Genomic DNA, 18503 nt, shown 5'->3' on the forward strand with positions numbered 1-18503 from the left:
ATCCAGAGTGAGACAGTAGCTGGCCATGTTTATCACGATCACTGACGTTGGGAAAGGGATTCACGCCTGTCTAAGCATCAGATTGTGTGTTAATGTTTAAACAAAAGGGAATTCCCCCCATTCATCGAACAACAAAACAAGTATTTGTGAATGCTAGAAATAAATAGCTACGTGAAAATCAGTTATTTTAAATAACACTCTATGTAGCTGTGATGGACTCGTGGCCTGTCCAGGGTGTAGTAGCCTGGTGCACAACTCGTATCATGGCCTCTTTCTGCACTACAAGAAAACTGCAATCACTTGAAAATCTTTTTCCAGAGCAGACCTTTTAGTTTGTCATTGGTGGAACTCAGGTGGCATTTAACCAAATCAGTGAGATATGCGAGTTCTCACAGCACCGTGAAGCCTGAATGGAATGCAGCCATTGTGAGTGTTGTTAGTTTCCCCTCAGGGCTGTAGAGATGTGGAGGGTCATAATGTACAGTGCATGTTTATACTGTGGAAGCGTGCATGCAAGCCAGGCGGCCCGTGTTTTGCACTGATGTGAGCTCAAGTGTACGGGTACACTCAACACTCGATGGTTTCACTGAGACACAAACTCACCGACAGCGTTGAATGTTCCCCAACACTTGAAAAACTCTGGCTGACAGCGAGCGAAGAAAACAGCCTGTCCTCCAGCGCTACAAGGAGTGGACAGCCACTGAACAAGAAGAGACAAGAGCACTGCAGGTGCACGCACACATTTGACCCGTGATGCAGCAGACAGCAAACCTTCTCACGCTGTAGAATTAGGGCATAGTGTGTGTAAATCCATTGCATTTAGGGTTGTTTGTTGTTATTACTGTCAAGATAATTTTGCTGAAGCTTTTCACAAAAAATGTGATTTTAATTTAGTTGCAGTTCCTCCCATTCCATCAGTTTCATAACTCTTCTTCAAATTATGCTCTAATAGTTCTGAATTGACTGCTCTTGGATATATGTTCATTTTATATAATAATATTTGTATATATTAATAATATGTTATTATTAATTTTGGAGACATTGTGGATGGATGATTGAGAAACGGAAGCTCTCAATAACAATGCATAGATTGGAATAATTGTATTCAGACATGCGCCTGTAGTGCATCATGATGCAACACTTATCTGCACCTTTCAGTTCACATGTATTGCCATTAACACATCTACTTTTAGTGCCTGTCAGACTAAAGACTCATTAATTATAACCTATGTGGCCATTATTCAGATGAACAGAGGAAGGGACACACACAAACGCTCTTCACATTACATTTTGTGTGCACTAACAAAGTTTCACCTAGCGAGAAAATAATTTCTTCATTCCTGTTTTGAATCTTAAAGTGTCATGAGACTTCATCATCAGATCATAAATCAGATATTTTCTTCAATACCTTGATACATCACCTTACCTGAGTACGCCCCTATGACTGTTTGTGTGTGATTATACACTAAAACCTACAAACCTGCTCTACGCTCATGGCGTCACTGCTGTCGGGTTGATTATGTGATGATGGAGGAGCAGGGGGGAGTGGGGGACTGGGAGGGCCGAGAGTCAAGGGTGAGTGGAGAGAATAAAGATTGTGGGGGTGGAGGGTGGGGTGTCTGGGGGAGAGGACGGCTGATCGATTCCAGGCTTGGTATTTTCCAGACAGGCTGAATGGTAAAGGTCAAAGGTTAGCTGCTCTTGTTTCCTATGAAAGAGAGGCTGTGTGTGTGTGTGTGTGTGTGTGTGTGTGTGTGTGTGTGTGTGTTTGTTTGTGTGTGTGGGTGTGTGTATACGTTTTCAAGCTCATGTGCAGAGAGGCAGATATCCATGCATTTATTGCTTGACATTGTGTTAAATCGTCGTATTTCAAAATCTCTAGTCTCGCAAAGCAGTGCAGGTCATTGCATCCGTCTCTGAATTTGTGTGTGTCTGTGTGTGTATTTGTTTTGTTTTTTCTTAGCTAATAATCGAGGTAAAAAACACAAATCGTGTAAATAACATTATTTTAATATTTCTTAAGATAAAAGTTTATATTCATTGTATATGAAGTCATTGATTAAAACTTGGTGGGTGAGAATCTATATTTCAAATATATAAGACATAATTGTTCATAGTTGTGTTTTCCTCAGATTAAGTATTCAGTTGTTTTAATATTTACTCAAATTCTTTAGAGAAACAAATAATCAGAGCTCCTTTATATTATTGCTCTTTATTTCTCTTGTTTTGCCATTGGAAGCTCCACCTCTCATTCCTCTGCTGTGGGATGTGCACTCTGAACAGCATGTAACGCTCAGAAAATAAAAACAGACATGGCTGAAACACCTATTTAAACTTATTTATATGTGTAGTTAAAATGCATTCATTTTTGTGAAATTTGAACAGCAGAACCATTTGAACCCAAAACTAAAACCAGCGCAGAGAGTGCAGGATGGTGATTGGGTGTCTTGCTCAAGGGCACATGAGGAAAAAAGCTAAAAATAGTCCTGAGTGCTGCTGCTGAGATAAAATGTGACACATTTGCCCTACGCTACAGTGCGTTTGCGTGTGTGTGACTGTTTTGCTGTCGGCCTGCATTCTGCTCCACCCAGACTATGACTGCTCACATAACTACATTACGCTGACATGGGGATGACAACCCTCACGCACACCTTGTCTCCTCAGAGAAGGGATGTATCCATTTAACCTATGGAGCACACACACATACACACAATCACACACACGTAAAAAGGCCAATTGCAGGGTCATGTCTTAACATCCGGGGCACAGGGAACAGCAAACTAATTAAACATTTAACACAACCTACATGCACACACACAAAGGATGTACATTTGCATGCATAAACTCACACAGTCATACAGTGGCATGTTGAGTTGGATCTTTTGCATGCGCACTACTTCATCGGTGCATGTGCTTGTATGTGTGTCTGCATGCATGGTTGTATGTGAATACAAGTGGCCCTGAAGAAGAAGACAGATTGTGGCTGCGAGGTAAAGAAAAAGGAGGAGGGGGAGGGTGCAAGGAGACACAGACACGCGGTGGGTGGCGGGGTGGGCTGGGTTAGGGAGGGTTAGGAGTAAGTGAGTGAGAGTTGGTCGTCTTTGCGTCCCTCGCTCCTTTCCTTCCAGCCTCACTCTCCCAATCGCCTACTTGCTCCCCCTCCCCCTCCTGGGACTTGAACCTGTGACCCCGCGGTGAATGAGTTCACGGGAGGCACCGCCATTATTGGGGAAACTGCTGGTCTGTTTGTGTGAATGTGCGAGTGTGTGTGTGTGTGTGTGTGCATGTGCATGAAGTGACCTGAGCTGAGTTCATTCACCGGTGTCTGTGTTTCGTGAGTGTGTGTCGGTGGGTTTGCTGACAGAATTCCAGCATTCCTTTAAAGTGGCTTTTTTACAATCGCATCCCTGAATAATATGTTTGCATCGCATAGGCCTAACATCCCTGATGCATACAGATGTGTGTGTGTTTGTGTGTGTGTGTGTCTGTGATGTCAGAGGTAATGGAAATGGTGATGGCCCTTCCCCCCCGTTCGCTGCTGGATGTGTGCGACCAAGTCTGCATCCCCCTACCTTGCCCAGACAGACCGGACGAGTGCTTGCATCTAATTGTCATTCACTTCAACTTGGACAGCACAAAACACACCCGCATGGACACACACACACACACACACTCACACACAGACACACACAAACACTCACACACACACAAGCACGCACGCACACACACGCACAAACACACATGCACGTATGCAACATGCATATCTATGAAGCTATATATGATGCACACTTGAAAAAAAAAGAAACATGCCCATCCATCACACACACCCATATACACACAGGAAGTCACATGAGAAATCATGAATGAAAATTCCCATTGAGTGAACACACTCACTTCTGTGTTAGCATGCCTTTACTACATCCATTTCCATGCTTAACTCTGCACACTTCCTCTGCCTCTCTGGGCGTTCCTCCTCCTCATTGCATCCTGCATGCACATCAGTGTGGGCAAACATCCACTGACACTGTCACATTGCATTTGTGTCTGCCGACAAGCAGCCTCTCCCACACTCAGGGCAGCTCTGGGATCAGAGCCCTGCACAGCATGCACAATAATTCATCAGGGAAAAAATGTAGGCGATGAAGGTACAAACTCACTTACCCCAAATCCTCTTCTGCCGGAGCTGTATTGTCGCCATCCCTCTTTCCCTGCATTCCTCTGTCTCTGTACCTCTGTTTTCACCCCTCCCATTGAAAAGCCAAGCCACCGCTTTTCTCTCTGTCTCTTTCTTTCATCCTCTGTGCTCATCTTCATCCCCTCTCCTTTAAATCCCTACTTTTCAACTCTTCCTTCCTTCTCCCTGTTTCACTTCCTACAGCTCTGTCTCCCATTTCTCTTTCTCTTTCTTTCTTCCTCTCCAGTGGCTGCCCGGCATCTCCTTCCTGCTGCTGAAAACTGCAGACTGTCTGGAGAGAGAGAGAGAGAGAGAGGGAGGGAGTGAGAGATGAGAGCGGGAGAGAGAGAACCAGGTCGAGAGACACTGGGGAGCAGTGGGAAGTGCACACCAGGACACACACAGCCTCTGTCAGTTTGAATGAATATTGTGCACACTCGGCTTGTCTCTCGCCCCCTCTTTCTCTTTCCCTCTCCCTCCCTCCTTTTCTCTGTCTACCAGACACCCCTCCTCCACTCCTCCCTCACTTTGCCCTCCTTCGACGTCTCCTCCTCCCTCTCCCTCACTCTCTGCCTTCAAACATGTTCACACTCCTAGACTGACATTATAGAACTGCACTTACCAACACCCATTCAACACAAGCACACACACACACGCACGCACGCACGCACGCACGCACGCACACACACACACACACACACACACACACACACACACACACACACACACACACACACACACACACACACACACACACACACACACACACACACACACACACACACACACACACACACACACACACACACTTCCTGGACCCAGACGGTTAACCCTTTTGACGCAGCTGCATGTCCTGCCTGTTTGAATTATCATCTTAGTAGTTGTATTCAAGCATTGGTCATGACAGATTCTTTTAAATGAGTGCTTAAAATATCTAGTGCAGTTTTTGTAATCTGCATCAGCCCAACAAATGAGAGAATGATTAGACTTTATCACATTTATAGTATCATGTGTATCTTTTGTTTAATCTTTTATATTTGAGAATCACATTGTTGTGGGTTGTGTGTGTGAAAAATAACATGGATAGTTTTTCACCAAACTTTGGAGTATTATTTGAAAGTGTATCTCCATGATGATTCACTTTTGGAGCCGATTGGTCAAAGGTTAAGGTTATTCAAAATATGGTCAAACACATTTTCGAAGGATATCTCTGAAAATCTGAAGCTCATATTGAGCAGGAAATCATTCAGTGCGCGCACAAGGTATTTATTGCCCCTCCAATGCTTTTCAGCGCTGTTGTTTTACACTTTACAGAAGACATTTTAAAAAATCTCATGCGTAAGTAATGTGAGGGAGTCATGACATTTGGTTTCATGTTGTATAATACACGGGAAATTTATATTTTTATTTATGTTGTGTGACACTTAATATATGAAATATCTGAAAATAACTCATGATTACATATAGGCAAATTTGATCACTCTTAAAAATGCACATATGCCCATAGGTTAATTTATCCCTAGCAAGTTTTTGTATTCCTGTGATTCATTAAAAAATCACATGTGCTGTTATTATGTCTCCTATCAAGATACGCAGCACATCAGATCAAACTGAAATGTGTATAAATTGCTACATTCAAATGCATGTTTATTTTGTTATGGTAATGTATTATAGTCTGTAGGAAAGATGACATAATGAGACACTGTTATGAATTCTAAAATACACATAAATCTAGTAATTGTAATTATTAATGGTACTATTTTTCTTTCTGTCCTGTTCCTTCACCTGTCCTACTTGATGTGTTTCCCATTAGTTCCTCTTCCTCTTTCATGATCCAGACACACAACGCTTGTGTACTAACACCTGGTGCTTCATTGTCTGTGGCTGATTGAATTCATCAATGGTTATCAACAATAAACATTTTATAAATGTGTTTTAGTATATTGCTCTTTCCCAGCACCACCCCCTTTACTTGTATTTCCAATAACACCGTTCCTTCACCTTCTTCCATCCCCCCACTCTCCATCATCCTCCTTCCTTCCTTAGTTACATATTGATCAGGTCTCACAAAGTGCATGTGTGCATGTGTGTGTGTGTGCGTGTGTGTGTGTGTGGATGCATACAAGCCTGGTCCTGCTGTGGTCAATGAGGTCAACATGGTGGCCAGACAGACATCCCCACCCCCATCCTTTTCTTGTTGTTTTTTTCCCCCTGCCTCCTCCATCACCTCCGGCTTGCTTTTCTCAGGGTTACCGAGTGCAGTCGACATAAAGAAACAATAAAGTCAGCATCCTTCATCAGCTCATCTAGCAGCTAGGTTGACAGCAACTGGCAGAATGCACTGACTAGCGATGTATACGACAGCATCTCATCATGAGTTTAATGTGCTCACGCGTCCAGAAGGGAGGACTGACAGGTTGAGCCCGGAGTTAGAAATGTCCCTACAGAGGCCGACTCACCAACACATGAGCAGGAAGGATATGAAGACTAAGAAACAAGAGGAATCAATGCAACAGTACTGCGTTGTACTGCATTTCTAAATACAACTGGCTTGTATGATTGCGCAAATGTTTCACAATTGTCTTTGAACACAGTCAGGTGACGTGCCTCCTCTCACCAGTCACCTACCTTATCTTTGCATTTTAAGAGGGGAAAAAGCAGCATGTTTTTTCACCACTTGACAGTGACCGTCCCTGCTGACCCCTGGGGCCAACAGACTCACTGTCTGGGTGGAGGAGGGGGGCAGGATGGAGAGAAGGGTGCAGGAGTCAATAAAGGCCATAAGTCAAAGATGGAGGGAGAGGGAGCCTGACAGGCGTCCCCACAAGAGGGAGGCAAGAGAGACACAGCAGCAGCGCCTTGTGGATGAAGGATACAATTATGAAAGATTAAATTATTCAAATTTTCTGGTCTTGATGACCACTCAAAACACTCGACAGTACAGTTATTCCATTCACTCAATCACACATATTCATTCAGTGTATTTTCATTTGCACTGTCTCTATCGCACATCACTCACACACTGGCAGTTTGGAGTTCAGTATTTGTCCCAAGGACACTTCCGCAGACTGGGATCGAACTGCCGACTCTCTGGGTAGTGGAGGACCCGCTCTACCTCCTGAGCCACAGACAATGTTTTAGTGTTTCTGCATTTATTATTTATCTCTACATTTAATTATCAATAAATTTAGTTTTCTACATGTATTAATTCACTTGTTTAATTGTATATGAATTCATTCATTTACTCATACATTTCAACATCTCTCCATGTCTGAATTTATCTTTGTAATTCATTATTTCTGTGTCCATTTGTTAATTAGGTGGGCGACCTAACTTAGTCTAAAGCCGGATGGGTTATAGCAGCGTGACCATCAGATCTTATACTTCTGTCTTGAGTGGACCTGGAATGCGGAAGATTCTAACTTTATCTTTAATAACATTTTGATTTGTTGTATTTATTTAAATTTTTGTCCTCATACACATGTTGCTCTTTTGTACATTTTACTTAATCATAAGTCAAATTTGTGTAGGAAACCGATTAAGTCAGAATATAAACTGAGAGGTAGGATGTTGAAGGCGGTGCTGGCATGTTGTGTGAGGAGGCTTTCCTCTCAGTGACAGACTCAGATCGTATTATATTTGGATTCAAGTGGAGCTGGACTGAAGAGAGAAACGTGAACGCCTGCTCACCTGTGGCTGAAGCTCTCACATGATAAAGATCTATTACAGAGGACTGTGGAAACTCCAAACAGCTTCATGGGACCTGAAACCTCCACAGCCAGGAGACTTCAGCTGGACAGTAATGAGACAATTACAGCAGCAGTTACCCTCTTCAAAATTCTGAAATATGGCTTAGTTAATTTTTCCTCTTTTTATGCATTAAGATGTATAAAAAATGTCTTCATGGTGTGAGAAGTAAATGTATTCAAAAAGTTATTGATTTGTTTTTTTATACTGAAGCTCACACGGATGCTTGCCTGCATTTTTATTGAATCTAAGTAAACTTTAAAAATGTAATTAGTATCGACTCATCAGCCATTGAATGTAAACAAGCAAAACTCCCCCAGTGTGCCAGGCCGGGAAAATAAATAGTTTTAACTGGGTGCACGTTGTGGCAACTTCATGACAAACGTTTGGACAGCAATTGTACTAGCAGTTAAATTACAGGGGTCACCCACAGTAAGAACTAGAATTGCACTCAATAGAGCACAAACCTCAGCCAACAGTCCCTTTAAATCCATTTGAGCTGCACCAAATTACAGACTCATAGATATCATTCCCCTAAATATGCAATAATAAAAATCATTACCAAGATCCACGAATTACTTTCACTAGTTCCTACTTACAGAGGATTATTGATTTTTCAATCTTACTCTTGGCTAAGAAAGCAGATATGCCCAAACTACTCCTTAAGAAGACACATTTGAATATCAATAGTTAAATTGCATGTGCAAACTGAAAGTAAAATAAAAAAATCCATATCCATCATAAATTGCTCTATACATGCAGGATTCCTATAGAGGGACCTACATGCACATTATAGTGATGCATGGTCTAACTTTTAATTGGCTGGAGTCTGACTTTCTAATTTGATCAATTAAACTTGTTAATGCAGTTAATATTTTTTCCTGTGTAAGTCCAGTTGTGTTGGATTTCTCAACCAGCTCTGTGCAAAGTGTGTTGCCTTTACACACTTTAATCCACACATTTTTTATCATAGTCTCTTAAAGTTAAGGGGATGAGGAAAGAAAACCAAGTGAGGCACGTAGAGCTGAAAAATACAAAGAACTCAGGAACTTCACTTTCATTAAAAACAATTAGAAATATTATGATCCTTAAAAAAATGACGTATAATCAGTTACCTTTACCAAAACAGGCCATCATGAACTCAGTGAGCATGATTCACTGGTGCACTTTATCTCCCTTGGCCAAGAGAAAATTTGTATCATGGTGTCATGATATAGAAATCTAGTTATTTTCTTTTTCCATTTTGTCATTGAAAAACAAATGTGAAAATTCTTCCATCGTGAAATGGGACCTCATTGCTGTACAATAATAGGGGAAACTGTGACGTTTTAATATCAGAAGACACAGGTTATGGGTTTATCGGGTTAATGGAACAAAGACGCAGAGGTGAGAGTTACTGCTCAGAACCAGAGAAGAGAAAGAGACTTCTGCCAGAGCAGCCATTTTACAGACATTCAACAATCAGAGAAAAGTACCAGATAGGACACATTTTTACATTAACAGTAAAAGAAAGGAGAGCAAAATGTTATAATGAAAATATTTGGGAAAATACAATTTAATAAAAGACGAAAAACAGTGTCAAAAGTTTTATTCCAGTCTAGTTTCGCATTATTTAAATTCTTGAAAAGAAAAGGCTGAAGATCTTCATTTATATAATTAAGTTGTGAGAAAAAGAAGAAAACATCTAAGATACTGGGAAAGAAGAAACGAATTTATTGACATGTGGTATAATAGTAAAACTTTGTGAAAACAAACATGTTGGAATAAATAAAACCCAGCTGAGGATTAAGATTTTGCTTTTATTTTGATGAGATAAAGTTGTGAATGTTTCCTCTTTCCTGGTGGTTAGTGGCAGCAGTAAACAGTGTGACAGACATAGATGAAACATGTATCCACCAATACCTGACCGTTGGGAATAACACTTTGTTCTGGCAGTATTTAACATCAAGTCTGTTCTTCTTTCAATGGTTCTGTTTGTTCTTCACTAACCTTCTCCTCCACACTGTCTAATTCATGTACTTCTTCTTCCTCAGCCTCCATTGTCAGCGCTAACCAGGAATCTTTGTGCAACTTCTCGTTCTTTTCCACCTCCTGAACGCTTGGTGGAGATGATACCTGCATGTGAGCTGGTAGGTGCTTGAACTCTCCCTCATTCATATCATAGTCCTGCATCTTTGAGTTCAGAATCCACCAGCGGGAGCCGAAGCCCACATCCAGAACCCGCTGACGGAACTCTAACCATGGCATGGACAGATTGGAGCACTGTGCTTCGTACAGTGTGGAGTCAGTGTCGTAGTTGGCCCAGTAAACCAGAGAGAGAACACCCAGGCTGGCATGTCGGAGACGGCCCTCGTTATGGAACTTCACTAGACTCTGGATGTGGCCGTCCGACTTGGCGTTGCGGATCCACGGGGACAGCAGGCCCAGCTGGTTGGAGTGCTCCACCAGGGCGGCCTCAAAGGACGACTGGTCAGGGTTTGTGTAGAAACAAGCCCCGGCCCCCCCCATCAGAGTCAAGTATACTGTGGCTTTGGCCGGTCGAGCCCAGGCACCCACCACTATCTCCTTGCAGGCCTCTTTATAATCTGTGACCAGGCCGCGACACCAACCAACTACAGACAGAAGAGAAGAAGAAGATACTTAGTCCTGCCTGGGGTCCTGACAACACACACAAAAACACACACAGACAGACACACACACACCTCAGTGCGGACCAGCTTTCATTTCAACCCAAACACTGCAGCAGCTGGGCCAGGTGTTGCAGAGATGATCAGTGGAACTAGCTGCTGAAGAGTCAGGGCCTGTATTTATCAAACCTCTAGTTGAGTATCAAGTTTAAGCCTTGTTATCATGTCCATGTAGTGTTTTGATATGATACAATGAACAAAATAATCACATTAAAATTGTACCTTGTCAAATCCTTGATGTTTATTCAGTGGCATTTTATTTAGCAAGAACACTTTATTATTGTTTCAAAAGTTCCGATTGCTTGTGTGAAATCATTAAGCTTCTGGGAATATAGATTTATAATGTGTTTAATATAAATAATAATAATTAAATCATAGAAAGTTATTGAAAAGTAATTCAGCACGGAACAATCTAGTATTATAGAGGAAGTGTGTAAGAGAAATGTAACCTTGGAGAAATGTAATCATAATAAAGCTTTATATTGTTTGCTGACAAAGGCCAAAGGTTTGGTGTGAACAAGAAAGAAACGCATCACACACAGTTATTTGTATATCGTGGTATTAACCAGTTATATCATTGAAAAGGTTTCTGTCATAAAGACACGGACCAGAAGAAGAAGAAACACGACTTAGGGACAAACGTTGTGAAGCTGTCAGGGGGGTTGAAGGCAGCCTGTGACACTAGTGTTAAGTCTGATCACCAACACTATTCAGTTCTAGGGTTATTATTTAAGGAAGAGTTGCATTATCAGCTTGTGTTTGTCCTGGTGTTGACATGCTGTTAGCAGATTATTATGCGAGTGAAGCTACTTGAAGGATTATGACACTTCTCGTGTATGTCTCCCCAGTACCATGTTACCTGTGTCCAATTAAACTAATGTTTACATCAACCCTTGCCCAGTGATGTCACTGTCCTCTGTCAGTCTCTCACCTGCTTTACTGTTCTTCACTCTCTCCCAGCGGCTCCTCCTGACCGGAGCTGCCGGAGCTGCCGCTGCAGCTGCTGTTTCTGCCGCAGCGCAGAACATCCTCGTCGCTGCACGCAACGAAGCCATTTTCAACGTGTTTCAGTGCCCAGGACGGTTCACCTTCATGTGGAAGACCCGCTGACATGAGAGGGCGGCTCACATGGAACCAAAATGGCGGCCAGGGGTGAAGCCGTTTTAGCCTTCCGACGTGAATCTCTACCTCACAATCGTTCCGCTTGAAGTCACATTTTACATTTACAACAATATATGTCAGTTGATCATATAGTGTAGTCAAATTTATAACTCAAATACAGACAAGACGATAAATCAAATGAGCTTCTTAGAATTCTAATGCGTCAACAAAGTTCAGTTTTTGGGCTGTCCTATAATTCATAAACATTACGGATATGTAGTTCAACAGTTACTATTTAATAAAGACAGTAAATATCGTTTTTTGTATACATTTACGCTGGAACGCCACAAAGTGATGCAGTAAGGGTGTATACCGCCATATACTGTACAGGAGTGTGTTCAATCTTTAGTCAGGGCATTAAACCAGTTTCTTTAAATATTTAGTCGAAACCATGACTCTTTGTTCACTTTACATTATTATTTTTAAGGTATCGTGAGCCAAATATATAAAAAAAAATTCTGGTATTAAACCGTCTCTTCTGTTTTCATACAGACCTTTTCTGTTCAGATTTCTTTATTTTTTACCTGACTATATAATTTGATAACAATCAGTTTTTTTTTTTCTGTCGCATCATAACTAAAGTTGTGGACAATATTTATTCCTCCATTTTGGGCCTCTCTGCGTTTGTTACTCGTGATCGCTTTTGAATAAAGTTTTTTTTAAACAACACGACCCGCGTGACAGCTTTGTTTACGTGGTGACGTGTACCGGAAGACATGCTAGCTAGCCTGGCTGACGGGGAAGCTCTCGCTGTGGGTATGAAAGACACGTTTGCGGGGTTTTGCTATTATTTTCTGTAGTTTTTTTAAACCCCCACGACCCGTGTGGACAGATATCTACGTTCGCCACTTGCAGAGGTTAGAACAAATGCGGAACTACAGCGCTGGTGAACGTTTAGCTTAGCTAGTTGTAGCTGTCACAGCCGCTGACACGCCATCACCACCGGGATCAGCTCATCCTTCTGCGGACAGGTGCGAGTTTCACAGGCAGAATATAGTGACATGTTCTGAGCAGGTTTCTGTTGGTGTTATATGTTAGTCTGTGTTTCTCAAATAGTTTCCTGATAGCTCGGCTTGCTCCCCGTTTAAATTATCATATGTTTGCTCTGTAAAGCGATAATAACTGATAAGTGATCAGCTCTGTCCAGCCTCCACGAAGCTGTGCTGTGTGAACATGTGTCGTCATCTTTTCTCAGGTGTGAAGTCGCTGTTTGGCCACTGAAACAATGGCAACCCCAGATGATCTCCAGTTTCAAGGTAAAGATCCTGCAGTGTAAACATGTTTCTGATGCGGTTCTTGTGTTGCTTACTTTCTTTATCATAGCTAGAGTTTGGGAAGGGAGTTCTGAGCCATGACATCTACCCCCATATTGAACTGTATGACCTTTATACTGGATACACATCTGAAGCTTCATCTGGTTCCGATAACGCACCTAGGTCAGCTGTCAGTGTGCAGATGCTTACAAATCTATAGTGTCTTTAGATGTCTTTGAGACTGTATTTGTCCAGCCAAGAAAAATGACCTACAGTTGCATCTGCCAGTGTCAATTTTATTTTTAAAAATGTTTCACCTGCAACAGTCTCTATATGCTCACATTCGTCCTTCATGATTCTCACCCAGATCAGTTTTAGGGTCACCTGAGGAGCAAAGAGTCGTGAAATGAGACAAATGAGAAGCACCCCAGGTCTGCAGGACATTTTCAGTCAGCTCTAATGTCACAGTGACCCCTAATGGTGTTGTGTGATACCTGCAGGAGACGAGTTGCGGTCATTCCAAACCACTGTACACTTTAAACAACAGCTGCTGTGGTCACACCAATTGAATTTAAGAGACTTTGGGTCACTTTGTTTCATTGAAGTCAGTTTAAAAGTTCACAAATACTCAACCATGACAGCAGATATCGTTTGATGAGTTGTCTGTTGAAGAGATACCTTCTGATAACAGGAAGTGTAATGCCGGGATTCTTTTTCATGTTCTAGGTTTGCTCCCTGCTTGTGTTGTGCTTTACTTGAATCAGTTTGTCTCCTTAGTCTTCACAGTGTCGTTTGTGTACAACTGTAGCACCACTGTAGCACCACTGCAGTACCATTGACTCCCTGTCTACTACCCTGTATGTGTGTAGAGTTTGAGGAAGCGGCAGAGCTGTTGTCTGCAGATCCAGAGGCCTCCACGCTGAGCCTGTCTGCCTCAGACAACTCTGCTAGAGCAGGAGGAGGAGGAGGAGGGAGCGAGGATGTGAAACTGGACCTATCGGACGATGAGGAGGGTCAGGAGGAGAGTTCGGAGGTGAGTAAATTATCTGAGGTGGCTTGCAGCGCCACATCTCTGGTTAAGATAGTTCATGTTTTGGGATGACGACCTGAGAGATGTCTTTGCTTCCAGCTGTTGGGTGGACAGAAACCAAGTGGAGGCTTCTGGACCTTTGAGTACTATGAGTCTTTCTTCAATGTGGACACTGTACAGGTACGAGCCACTCCCTCTCTACAAATACAGTTCTCATGCAACTGCAGCTGTAACTGAACAATGGATCTACATGTGTTTTTTTTAATAACATGTATAAAGTTCAGAGACAGGATTCTTAATTGTGATGGTTGATAATGGTTTGCGTTGCTCTTGTGTTGACATCATGTTTTGCAGGTACTGGACAGAGTGAAGGGATCAGTGTTGCCGTTACCTGGAAGAAACTTTATCAAACACTACATTAGATCGAACCCAGATCTATATGGTAAGTCAGGAGAGATAGTAAATATCTGTCCCTTGGATTTAAAGAACAAAGAAAATGTGATACGAAATCATTTGTCCATGTTTTTATTTTTAGAAATTGTTTGTATCAGTAGATTTTATGTTTATTTGCAAGCTTTTGTAAATAAAATATGTTGCATCTTCATTTCTGTTCCATTGATGATCAAACATAATCTATTTCAACCAGTAGCATACATCTCATTGGATTGTTCTTTACCATATTGAATACATGACTCAAACATTCACTGTGTAGGTTGAAAAAACACCTCACTGGAGCTGTGTGTTTGTGCTATTTGAACTTGTAATACATTTTGAGTTTGCTGTTCACGAGGAGCATCTGCTGATGTGAGCACTGCTTTACAAAAAGAGCTCTCGGAGAGGACAATCAGTGATTGTTGATTTGCATAAAGCTGGAAAGGGTTTAGAAGACAATTGAGATATGTGGCTAGTCTCCATATATGTGGGCATCCTGCTGATATGGCGAAACCGTAACACAGGTGGTTTATTGAGGTGAGGAAGAAGCTTAGAAAATCATGGTTCTTATTCGTCTCAGGGCTGCAGTGCTGCCTCTGGCCCTGGACAGTTTGGGTTGGTTTAGAGTTGGTTGATGTCCATCGATCTAACACATGATGATATGCCCAGTGAAACTCTGTGATGAACAATCGCATCAGTAGAGGGGATGCAGATAATAATAATAACTAATAATCATTAGCAAAAAATCATTAGCATTTGCAATACAATGCAATTAAGATTCTGCTCAGCTTCTCATTTTACCCGATGTTCACATAACAAACATGTTAGTCCGGGAAAGTTCTCATATTTTAGTGTTTGTGTGCAGGTCCATTCTGGATCTGTGTGACCCTGGTGTTCTCAGTGGCGATAAGTGGGAACCTGTCCACCTTCATCAGTAAGATGGGAGACCCTTCCTACCACTACAGACCACAGTTCCACAGAGGTCAGTCCCTCATAGCTTCTGTTGTCATCCTCAATTTGTTTTGTTGCCTTTACCGAGTTGTGTTGACTCTGCTTTGTGTCGGTTCCCTGCTGCTTGCATCCAGTAACGATAGCTGCAGTAGTGATCTTCATGTATGCGTGGCTGGTGCCGATTGGTTTATGGGGTTTCCTCACGTGGCGGCAAGGGACAGAGAGACAGATTGGAGGCTATTCCTTCCTGGAGACGGTGTGTGTGTACGGCTACTCCCTCTTCATCTATATTCCCACCTCAGTGAGTACACACTCCCTTCCTGAAAGATTTACTAATGAGCGTCAGGGTCAAAAGCTAAGCTGAAACAGTACTATGACAAAAAGCACCAGTTTTTGCTTGATTTTTAGTTTTTTAAAGCCTGGTCCCAGTAGAATCAGAATCAGAAGGTATGGATACATATAGAAATGTTGATAATCGAGAAATGCCACTCAACTGTTGTTCTGTCATAAAGACTATATGTATATTTCCGTTTTCTAAACTCAGTGTTTTGATGTATTTACCTCGTCAATCTAAATTAATTTCCTCATAACGAAAAAGCCAAACATTGTCCCCAGGTTTTGTGGATCATTCCATTTGAGTGGTTGCGCTGGACACTAATCGTGGTTGCCATGGTGATCTCTGGCTCAGTCCTGGTCCTCACCTTCTGGCCCGTTGTTCGCGAAGACACCAAGGTGATGGCTGTGGCCACAGTTGCGACCATAGTGGTTTTGCACACGCTGCTGGCGATAGGCTGCAAGGTCAGTTGAGCGACATGGATTAATCCTCATATCAGCTGTGCACAGTACAACCTGACCACATAGTGAATGTTCCACTCTTTTCTTTCAGATGTACTTCTTCCAGACAGCCGTCCATGCACCAACACCAGCAGCCCCTACAACACCCGCCATTCACATGACACTGACCCCCGGACCCCACTGACCAAAGGCATCAAGGCGCATTGGCGCCTTAAAACCTTGTTTGGATGATAATCAATCGCGTTGATTATTGTCATTGTATGTTTTGTTGTATGCTCCCCTTGTGCATTGGGATGGGGGTGTGTGTGTGTGTGTGTGTGTATGTTTGTATGTTTAATTTATCCAGAGGGTGGTTCTATCATAGCTGAAGTAGACCTGCAATAACTGTACATTTCTACTGTGATGTTTCAGGATGTGCTGCATGTACATGGTCTAGAATGACATCCCCAACACTGTGACTTCCCTCTTTTTATCAGCAAGACTGAAAGAAGTTTAAAAGAAGAGAGGAAGTGTAAGATTGCTAGAGCGGTCATAAATCCATGTTGCTACCAGTCCCTACTTTTACGGGTGCTCAGAGTGCACATACCTCAACCAAGGCTAACACCCTATATCGCAGCGTTAAAAGTAAACAAATAATAATCCTGGATCAGCCCACTTATTAGTATCTGCTCCAAAATACAATATATTTTTCCTTGAGTCATACCTCACCTTTCCACAAAATGTCATGGAACTTGGTTCTGTAGTTTTTGAGTAATTGCTGACAAACAGCAATAAAAACCCTATTGGTGGTGGTAACTAGTTAATTTGAAAAATTCATTGTCAGTTTGCCACAGACGATGCATGCTAATCTAAGGAAGTGATGACGAATCGTGCTCTCATGACTGTTTGGGATGTTAATAGTGAATAAAGCTTTGGACGGTGAAACTGCAGCTGCAGTATGTCATTTATTTTATTAGTTTAATTTCATGGATAATTTATAAAATCTGAGAAAACAGAGGAAACAATGGCCCCTGATTCTTAGTTGACTTAAGTGTAATTCTGTCTATCACAGTAAATCCCACTCACTTCAGCCTCTTTGTGTAGATTTAGTGCTGAGTTGGTGAAGAAGCTTAACATCAGTACGTTAACTTTGTCACTTTGAGTTTATGTCAGTATGAATTTGTATTAGCTAAGTTGTGTTAGCACAGCGTCATGTGGCTGTCAGCTCAGGTAAAGAAGCTCAGTCTCGTGAAACCTTCTCCTAACTGCATGCGACCCTAAAACTGAAAAGATTATCACCTCACACAACTAATCTGGCTTTTCCCATGAGGCAGCGTGTTTCAGTCACAGATGCAGCAGAGGAAGCTATTCCAGACTGTAGTGCAGCGTAGTGAATGTGTTTGAGTGAACACTGGTAGGAGCGTAGCCTCGGAAACTTCACTTACAAAAATACTCTAGTTGTGTTGAGATGATTATTGTAAATTGAGGAAAAGGTTTATGTTGTAATCACATTGATGCAGGTTTGGTTTGTTAATAAACAGGCTCTCTTCTAATTTTCCAGCCTTTCATCCAATATTTCCACTGTTTTTGCTCACAACACCCAAACTTACTGACATGTTTAGATTTTAAATGCTGATCAAGTTCCATTTTACCTGCTAAATGAGTCAAAGTTTGATGAATCTTGTAGAATCAGGGGGAAACAGCCTGTATTTGTTGGACACCTCATGAAATCACAAACTAGAGCATTAACCCCCACCAAGGCCCAATAGGCCCTTTTCACAGGTGTTACATTAGTTAAGGTTGTGCACTGTTTAGACAGAGCCTTAATCAATGTGACCATTGTTCACCTACTATTTCATTTAAAAATGGCTGTAAAAATCAAGCTGCATCACACACCCTGGTTTCTATCGGATCCATTGAATTATTCACAAGGAAATCCGTTAAAATATAAAGAAATTATAAACATCCAATCTGACTGCATCTAGCCCTTTGTACGGATCTCTATCAAAATGTAATAGATTCTACTTTGCAACAAAGAAAAAACTAAAATGTCACTTTTATAACTTTAAAACTTAACTATACAAAACAATGAAGTGTGTACGCTGTCAGGTGATGACGCGATTATAGAATAAAGATATGTTCTCCACGGTGCAGCAGCTTTAGAACGACTGCTGGTTAACATGGTGTGTTTATGGGATGTCATTCAAATTAGCTGCATTAAAAACCCTGACAGAGACACAATGTGTGACGAGGCAGGGCCTGAATGTACAGGCAAATATAGCCTTTTTGCTTTT

At 41.8% G+C, this 18503-nt stretch overlaps 2 protein-coding genes across 2 annotated transcripts; one reads left to right on the forward strand and one right to left on the reverse strand.

Annotated features, from left to right (window-relative positions):
- Nucleotides 1-9494: 9494 nt before the first annotated feature.
- On the reverse strand, nucleotides 9495-11763 carry timm29 (translocase of inner mitochondrial membrane 29). The gene is made up of 2 exons (XM_053442656.1): nucleotides 11540-11763; nucleotides 9495-10533 (listed from the first exon to the last, which is right to left on the reverse strand). Exons 1-2 carry the CDS (start codon nucleotides 11661-11663, stop codon nucleotides 9866-9868), a joined length of 792 nt encoding a protein of 263 aa, XP_053298631.1. The 5' UTR covers nucleotides 11664-11763; the 3' UTR covers nucleotides 9495-9865.
- Nucleotides 11764-12446: 683 nt separating this feature from the next.
- Nucleotides 12447-17154, forward strand: yipf2 (Yip1 domain family, member 2). The gene is made up of 9 exons (XM_053442661.1): nucleotides 12447-12740; nucleotides 12965-13025; nucleotides 13892-14055; nucleotides 14152-14232; nucleotides 14407-14494; nucleotides 15350-15466; nucleotides 15570-15736; nucleotides 16051-16233; nucleotides 16322-17154. The coding sequence occupies exons 2-9, from the start codon at nucleotides 12995-12997 to the stop codon at nucleotides 16412-16414; spliced, it is 924 nt and encodes a 307-aa protein (XP_053298636.1). The 5' UTR covers nucleotides 12447-12740; nucleotides 12965-12994; the 3' UTR covers nucleotides 16415-17154.
- Nucleotides 17155-18503: the final 1349 nt, after the last annotated feature.

The sequence above is a fragment of the Pleuronectes platessa genome, chromosome 16 (genome assembly GCF_947347685.1).
Source record: "Pleuronectes platessa chromosome 16, fPlePla1.1, whole genome shotgun sequence".
Taxonomy (NCBI): Eukaryota; Metazoa; Chordata; class Actinopteri; order Pleuronectiformes; family Pleuronectidae; genus Pleuronectes; species Pleuronectes platessa.

Excerpts from the sequence above, each read along its gene's own strand:
- yipf2 (XM_053442661.1), top strand. The coding sequence starts at position 12,995 with ATGGCAACCCCAGATGATCTCCAGTTTCAAG. Across the intron at positions 14,495-15,349 it reads ATCGAACCCAGATCTATATG|GTCCATTCTGGATCTGTGTG; the intron begins GTAAGTCAGGAG and ends GTTTGTGTGCAG. Across the intron at positions 15,737-16,050 it reads TCATCTATATTCCCACCTCA|GTTTTGTGGATCATTCCATT; the intron begins GTGAGTACACAC and ends CATTGTCCCCAG.
- timm29 (XM_053442656.1), bottom strand. The coding sequence starts at position 11,663 with ATGGCTTCGTTGCGTGCAGCGACGAGGATGTTCTGCGCTGCGGCAGAA. Across the intron at positions 10,534-11,539 it reads AGTGAAGAACAGTAAAGCAG|TTGGTTGGTGTCGCGGCCTG; the intron begins GTGAGAGACTGA and ends TTCTGTCTGTAG.